Here is a 7,924-nt window from a genome sequence, read left to right on the forward strand (position 1 = left end):
GCGGCGCGGCCTCTTCCTCTTCTCCGCCTCAGCGTCAAGCATGTCCTAGAGGGACGCGATGATCAGCAAATGCTCCCGCAGGTCGTCGTCGAAGGCTTGCTCGTCCTCCAGCAGCAGGGCAACTTCTCATCGCCGCTGTCCATGGCTAAAGCAAAATCAATGGTTAAAATTGCGCCGAGGCAGACGACGGAACAAACAGCGGCCAATCGCGCCTACCTGGCAAGTCGTCGAGCACCTTCTGTGCGCGGAGGTGGGGGCGGATTTGACGGCGCGTTCGGGACGCGCCGGCGACGCGGCGGCGGCACGACCGGCGGGAGCCCCAGCCCGCGACAACGGCGCCGACTCTCGCCAGAGATCGGACGCCCAAACGGCCGGGAAATCCGGCGGCGCGTGGGGGTGGGAGGCGCGGGAAGGAAGGAGCGACGAGAAAAGAGGCGCGAACCAACGGTTTATGCAAATAGTCGCCGACATGTGGGAGCCCGCCTCGCTTTTCGTTGTGTCCGGCGTCCCCGGTGCGTCCCTGTGGGACGGGGACGGGCTCGGTGCGCCGGACACCGTATCGAGGCGCGCCGGACAAAAATGGGCTTTGGGGGACGCGACTGGATCGCTTTTTTTATCCGGCGCGCCCCAAATCCCTTTGAGGGACGCGACTGGAGATGCTCTTAGTACTGCCTTCCGACGTGCTACATTAGTACATTGTTAGAAGCACCAAATAGTTTAGCTTACAATGTACCACCTCTGTTTTAATTAAATAAATATCACCTTTTTTCTAGATCCACACATATTTTCTAATGTGTAGATATATTCGTATATGTATCTAGATGAAGTTGCGATACTTGTTTTGGTACGAAGGGGATAGATACTGTCTTGTAATATTAGTATTTGCTCTGATTTAAATTAGCTGACTCCGCTTTATCTAGATACGGATGCATTTAGTCAACAAACGTATCTAGATATATTCGTACACCCACCGTCCACAAATAATTGAACATGAGGGGTTTCCAAGACAGATTATCATGTGAAGATAAAATTACATTGGAAGGATGCAAATTAATATCTCTCCTCTTTAATTATTTCACCTCCAATGAGCTAAGCACATGTAGAAGATCAACATAACATGTGCTAGTAAATATTATTGGGTTTGATTTCTGATGCTAAAATGGATATATCTACAACTAAAACGTGTCTAAATACGTCTATATTAGCATCAAGTAATATGGATAAAGTGCTTTGAGAAGGTAGAAGTATACTGATTTATGAACAAAGCTTGAGGCTAAATTTGCACTTGTTTGAGGACGGAGGGGCTATTTAGATAAAATGGTGTCAACTAATTTTTTTTTGAGAATTTGGCAGGTGAGCTGCTCGATATATTAATAGAAGAAGATTTGGCTCAGTTAATCAGGGAAACCGGGCCAAAAACCATACAGAGTGGCCGAGTTTATGAGGGAAACCGGCCAAAAAAAACCGCACAAAAGTCGGGGCCTCATCGCCCACACGAAATCAGACCGCCGACGACCACACACCACCAAATCCGGAGCCGCTGTTCCGACGTCCCCTGCTCGGAGGCGAGCCGCAACGCCGCACGGCATGGACGTCTTGTAGTCCAAACTACCAAGGCGACCACCCGCAGACCATGAACGCCGCGCCAAAAGGTCCGGGGCCGCCGCCCCGACTTGCCAGCCACACCGACCACCCCGTCGCGTAGGTCGGGCCGACGAGCTCGCTACCCACGTAGCACGAACACGCCACCCATGCCTTGCTAGACCATGACCACACCCCATGGAGTCATCGCAACAAGACCATCCGAGGCCGCCGCCTCGGCGCAGTCAACCGTCCGGGGCCGCCGCCCCGGCATCCACCACCCTCGACGATAAGGCACTTGTTTAAATTGGAGGAAATGTCAATTTCGTGTTGAGATGTTTTGTGAAATCCTCAATGATGTCCTTCGAGTCCTTAATACAAGAGGCCGAACGTTGTATTCCGTTGGAGGAAGAAAAGGCAAAATTCCCCGTGACAGTGCCCAAAAAACCACGACCCACGGGGTGATCGTGCGTGCGACCCTTGAAACGACCGGAGCCAAGTCCGGCGACGCGTCCCGGGTTTCCCAAAAGCGCACGCACCACGGCCCGTGCGAGAGTGCTCCCTCGCCGTGCGATGGAAGGCACGTGCACGCCCTCTCCCGCCGGCCCGTCTTATCCACTCGTTCCCTCTCCCCACGCTCCGCTTTTATAATCCCGCCACCATTCTCGCTTCCATTCATCCCAACCACGCCACCACCACCTTTACCAACGAAGCCAATCCATCCCAATCACCAAACCAAACCCCACGAATCCGTCGCCTTCTCTCCTCCTCGCGGTGCGAATCCATGGCGGTAGCGTCCGGAACGGCAGCCGCGTTCTCCGTCCGTCGGACACCCCGGCCCTGCGCCTGCTCCGCCGCGGCGGCGGCCGGCGGAGCGAGGTTCCGCGCGGACGCGACCGGGAACGGCAAGTGGTGGGCGCCGCTGCTGGGCTGGTCTGGCCAGCCGGACTACATCGACGCCCAGCCGGCGGAGGCTCCGGAGGAGCAGCGGCGCGAGACGCCGGCGGCGAGGCGGTTCGGGGTGCTGACGGAGGAGAAGGCGCGGCAGCTGCGGGTGCGGATGATGGAGACCGAGAGCTTCCACGACGCCATGTACCACTCCGCCATCGCCTCCCGCCTCGCCTCCGCCGCCCGCGGCGGCGACGACGGCAAGGCAGCGCGCTAGCTAGCCGCTAGCCGCGCGCGCGCGCGGCCGGACTGCTCCCCAGCTCGCCGACGTGAAGCGCCATGCATGCGCTGTGTACATAACTAATTAAGCTTTCGTTTGTTTTCACGGTTGATCGTGCGCCCTGCTAAATTACTCTGCGCCGTTAATTAGAGGGAGCGAGCGGTGATATTTAGGACGCGGCCCTTCCGGCTCTCCCATGGAGACGGTTCTCAACAAAAACCTGCACCGCAACTATATGATCATGTACAAAAATAATAATTTTCGGGTTGCTCTGTATCACTGCAAGGCGATACACTGAATGTCTGAATCATACTCCACTTTTGTGAAATCACAGCTCCAGGGATTCAGATGCTTCCAAGCTCGTACTGACCACCAATATAGAATATGTACTTCAAGCGACGGTGATCAGATTCAGATGCGTTGCGAGTTGCTGGCAAAGCTTTCTCCCCGGAGTGAGGTTTCCTCGATCTGTTCACCTTAATCAGCATCAAGGCTCAAAACTCCTCGCAAAGTCGCGATTGCACGTCGTCATCGGCGACGACCCATGGGACCTTGCGTGCGTCGCTGCCTATCAGCACTTGATAATTAAGCAGTAACCCCAGTGAGTGCGTTGTCATAATTAAACAACTTCGCACGTCATCTCCACCTGGTTCAGCTCAATCACTATGTCGTGTACTCTGCCAAGCCTCGATCGCCCATTGGTTCATCGCGGACACAATGACGCCTTGATCTAATCCGATCCATGGGACCATGACCAAATGGTATTTTAGGTAACAGTGTAACGGTACGTAAGGGAAAGATGCTACTCCCAGACGTGCGGAACCATTACATGACGTTACAACTGGTGATCTTGTCAAACCCACTATATGTCTCAAATGCGGTGTAAGTATTTTTGCGGACAACATATTTTAATTATCATTAATATCAACATACGAAACTATGACTCTTTGCAAGGTTGATAATTTGCACCCATGGATTAATAATACTATATGATCTACCGTTTTTAACCACCTAGATGATCCCACGTGCATGTGTGAGACACAAGAGCAACCCAGGGTTCCTTGTCCATAGAAACCTCCATCGTCTCTTCATCTCACCTTGCAGCCATTGGAAGAAAGTCGCATGTTTTGATCAAAACATAAACATATGGTCTTCATCGAAAAGTTGAACTTGAACATTTAGCCACTTCCAACATGCATGATGCATCCTTCGGTGGAAGTTGCTACATGTATAAATTAGTTTGCTACATGTATAAATGAGTTAAGCTAGGAAAAATTATAAATAACTTACACTCAGCGTCCATGTTTCTTTTAGCTACCTGTTTTTTATAAGTTCCTCTCACTAACATTGTTATCTTAGCTGAACACTGAACATACCTCCAAACCTTCATGCCAGAAGCAAGGCAACGGGGGGGGGGGGCATTGGCCCCCCTTTTACCTCAGCATATCTCCACAACTACATTTGAACATAAGAGTACTCAATTGATATTGGAGATATTCATATCTCTATAATACTTAATCAAACTGAATATATACTCTGTGTGATGTCACGTCTAGTTTCCTATGCTAGTAGAGCACTAGCGTCTGCCGCCGCCTGTCGTCTCACCGTGCATTGCAAAATGATACTGGTTAGCTCATTACATGTTTCCATCCGCAACTTCCACTTTCATGATCTTCTAGGTGAGCTTCGTTCATTGCCTCAAAGAAATCCCTATTGTGAAAGGCCTGGAAGATGGGAAATACATATGTATTGCACGCATGGGTGAGGGTGCTATCATGTCCACTCGTTGGCACAAGTTGTTTTGAGATTCACAAAAAATAACTCCGGTTGAAAATCACATTGCTTCGCCCTGCATTTTCCAAACAGATAAAGAATTGATGTGGCCGGATGAATAGAACGTAAAGTCGGTCAGGTGGACAGAGATTCTTTGAGGTTGAACATATTCCCTCCATTTACTATATTTATTGAAAGTTAAAAATTATAAAGTTTGAAAAAAGTGAAATAATAATACCAACATTGATAATATCAAATACATATAATTTAAAAATATACCGTATACTGATTCTAATATAATAGTTTTTTTTATTATGGATGTTGATATTTTTTCCTAGGTAAAAACTTTATAAAATTTAACTAAACCTAGACCGTGAGGTAAGCGTGAACGGAGGGAGTATATTGTGTTGTACGCCCATCATCTTCGCGTGCCCCTCCTGATCGTCTCCTCCAAGCTTTCTCCTATGCTCTTCCCTTGCTCTTATGTTCAACTAGCTTGTACAGTCTGGTGGCTCTACACCACAAACTGTAGCTGCAGAGCGGCGGCGTTGCACCGTGGCTATTCTCCGTTCAATACCAACTTAAGGCGGCCATGACAAGTACTAGAATGGACATTGTTTTCTTCGTGAGAGCACGCTCCATTATTGCATCAAAGCATGGAAGGATAAGCCAACACCGCAAGCTCGTCCCACCTATGTTGGCGCCACCATGACCTCTCTGCATCAACACACTGGCTTGTCTGGCTACCGTCCACCACCTCCACCACCTCGACGCCACTGTGGTAACTTGTTCCAAAAAGCTAGGCATGGGGCATTGAATTGTTGAAGCATTTGGAACGCTCGTTCTAGGATGAGAGAGTGCAGCGCCTAGAAGCCCAATGTTTGGAAGATATGCTTATTGCAATCACAGCTGCGGAAGATCAAGATGTTGTTCATCTTTAAAAAAAAATATCTTGCTTGCTGCCTTCTATCCTGGTTCGCGACCTTCAGCACCGGGGCCAAACGTTGGCACCTTCGCTGCCCCGATGTAAGGCACATCATGCCATGATAGCCATGTGTGGCGCGGTGCAATAAAGCGGGATAAAGAAGCACCAAATAGTTTAGCTTACGATGTACCACCTCCATTTCAAAATAAATATCACCATTTTTTTTTGGAAATGTGTAGATCTATTCGTAAATGTGTCTGGATGAAGTTGCGATACTTTTTTTTTTTGGCACGTAAGGGGATACTGTCTTGTAACCAAGGAAAAAAATAGCGCGCTATAACAAAATAGCGTGGGTTTAAAAATACGCTATTAGCATGCTATAGCGTGTTATTAACGCGAATAGCGCGCTATAGCGCCGAAATAGCGTAGCGTCGGCTCTCCAGATATGCTATAGCGTGCTATTAGCGTTGGAATAGCGCGCTATTTTTTTCCATGCTTGTAACACTAGTAGAATCAATTTTGTGTTGACATGTTTGCAAAATTCTCAATGAACACCTTCGAGTCCTTAATACCAGAGGCCGAACGTTGCATTCGCAAGATATTTTCACAAAGAAAAATGCAAAACCCCCGTGCCGGTGCCCAAAAGACCACCACCCACGGGATGATCGTGCGTGCGACCGCTAAAACGACCGGAGCCGAGCCCGACGGCGCGTCCCGGTTTCCCAAAAGTGACGGCCCGTGCGAGAGTTGCTCCCTCGCCGTCCCATCCATCCCAACCACGCCACCACCTTTACCACGAACGAAGCCAATCCATCTCAATCACCAAGCCAAACCACCCCCACGAATCCTTCACTTCCCTTCTTCTCGCGGCACATCGATGGCGGTAGCGTCCGGAACCGTAGCGACGTTCTCCGTCCGTCCGACGGCGCGGCCCTGCGCCTGCTCTGCCGCCGCGGCGGCCGGCGGGGCGAGGTTCCGCGCGGACGCGAGCGCGAACGGCAAGTGGTGGGCGCCGCTGCTAGGGTGGTCGGGCCAGCCCGACTACATCGACGCCCAGCCGGCGGAGGCGCCGGAGGAGCAGCAGCGCGAGACGCCGGCGGCGAGGCGGTTCGGGGTGCTGACGGAGGAGAAGGCGCGGCAGCTGCGGGTGCGGATGATGGAGACCGAGAGCTTCCACGACGCCATGTACCACTCCGCCATCGCCTCCCGCCTCGCCTCCGCCGCCCGCGACAACGACGACGCCACCAAGGCGCACTAGCAACGCGACTTGCTCTCTTGGCGTGGCCGACGACGACCGAGGATGTAACCCGGCGTCCCGACTGGCGACTGCTCGACTCGCCGACGAGAGGCCATGCATGCGCCGTGTACATAACTAAGCTTCACTTTCTTTCTTTGTTCGGTTGATCGTTTCTGCTCCATTAGAGGAGAATGGAGGGAGCAGTAATATTTAGAACGCGGCCCTTCCGACTCTCCCGGACTCATTCATGGAGACGGAACACTTATTAATCTTAGTTCGTTCTGAAGCAAAACCTGCACCACAAGTGCTATATCATGTACAAAAATAATTTTTGGTTTACTCAGCGTGTGTCGCTACACTGAATGTCTGAATCCTACTTCAGTGAAATCACAGCTCCAGGGATTCAGATGTTTGCAAGCTCGTACTGGCCACCAATAATACTTCAAGCGACGGTGATCAGATTCAGATGTGCTGCGAGTTGCAGACGAAGATTTCTCCCCGGAGTGAGGTTTCCTCGATCTGTTCACTTTAATCAGCATCAAGGCTCAAAACTACGCCTAAAGTCGCGATTGCACGTCGTCAGCGGCGACGACCCATGGGCCATGGGACTTTGCGTGCGTCGCTGCATATCACCACTTTTTTTTTGAGAGAGAAGCTGCCTATCACCACTTGATAATTAAGTAGTAACCCCACTGTGAGTGCGTTATCATAATTAAACAACTTCGCACGTCATCTCCACCTGATTCAACTCAATCACTATGTAGTGTGCTCTGCCAAGCCTCCGTTGCCCATTGGCTCATCGCGGACACAATGACGCCTTGATCTAATCCGATCCATGGGACCATGACCAAATGGTATTTTAGGTAACGAGTGTAACGGTACGTAAGGCAAAGATGCTACTCCCAGTCGTGCGGAACCATTACATGATGTTACAACTGGTGATCTTGTCAAACCCACTATATGTCTCAAATGCGGTGTAAGTATTTTTGCGGACAACATATTTTAATTATCATTAATGTTAGATTATATGTTTCGGTTAAGCTAGACTTGTAACGCAAGCTAGGGTTTTAGGCTTAGTCGGTTGGCTCTACTATTTATATCCCTTGTACCCCAAACAGTTTTGTATCAATTGTGAGACATAATACAATCTTACATGGTATCAGACTAATCGATCCTGACCTATGGCGCCGCCGCCTAAGCCGCCGCCGCCACCGCCGCCTGGTTACTTCGACCAGCAAGC

General features: G+C 50.5%; 2 protein-coding genes across 2 annotated transcripts; both read left to right on the forward strand.

Moving 5' to 3' along the window:
* The first annotated feature begins 2,291 nt into the window (after positions 1–2,291).
* On the forward strand, positions 2,292–2,746 carry LOC124664028. The gene has a single exon (XM_047201638.1). The coding sequence runs from the start codon at positions 2,366–2,368 to the stop codon at positions 2,744–2,746; it is 381 nt and encodes a 126-aa protein (XP_047057594.1). The 5' UTR covers positions 2,292–2,365.
* A 3,578-nt stretch (positions 2,747–6,324) lies between these two features.
* Positions 6,325–6,705, forward strand: LOC124664030. Its single transcript, XM_047201639.1, has one exon. The coding sequence runs from the start codon at positions 6,325–6,327 to the stop codon at positions 6,703–6,705; it is 381 nt and encodes a 126-aa protein (XP_047057595.1).
* Positions 6,706–7,924: the final 1,219 nt, after the last annotated feature.

This window comes from Lolium rigidum, chromosome 6 (genome assembly GCF_022539505.1).
Source record: "Lolium rigidum isolate FL_2022 chromosome 6, APGP_CSIRO_Lrig_0.1, whole genome shotgun sequence".
Lineage (NCBI taxonomy): Eukaryota > Viridiplantae > Streptophyta > Magnoliopsida > Poales > Poaceae > Lolium > Lolium rigidum.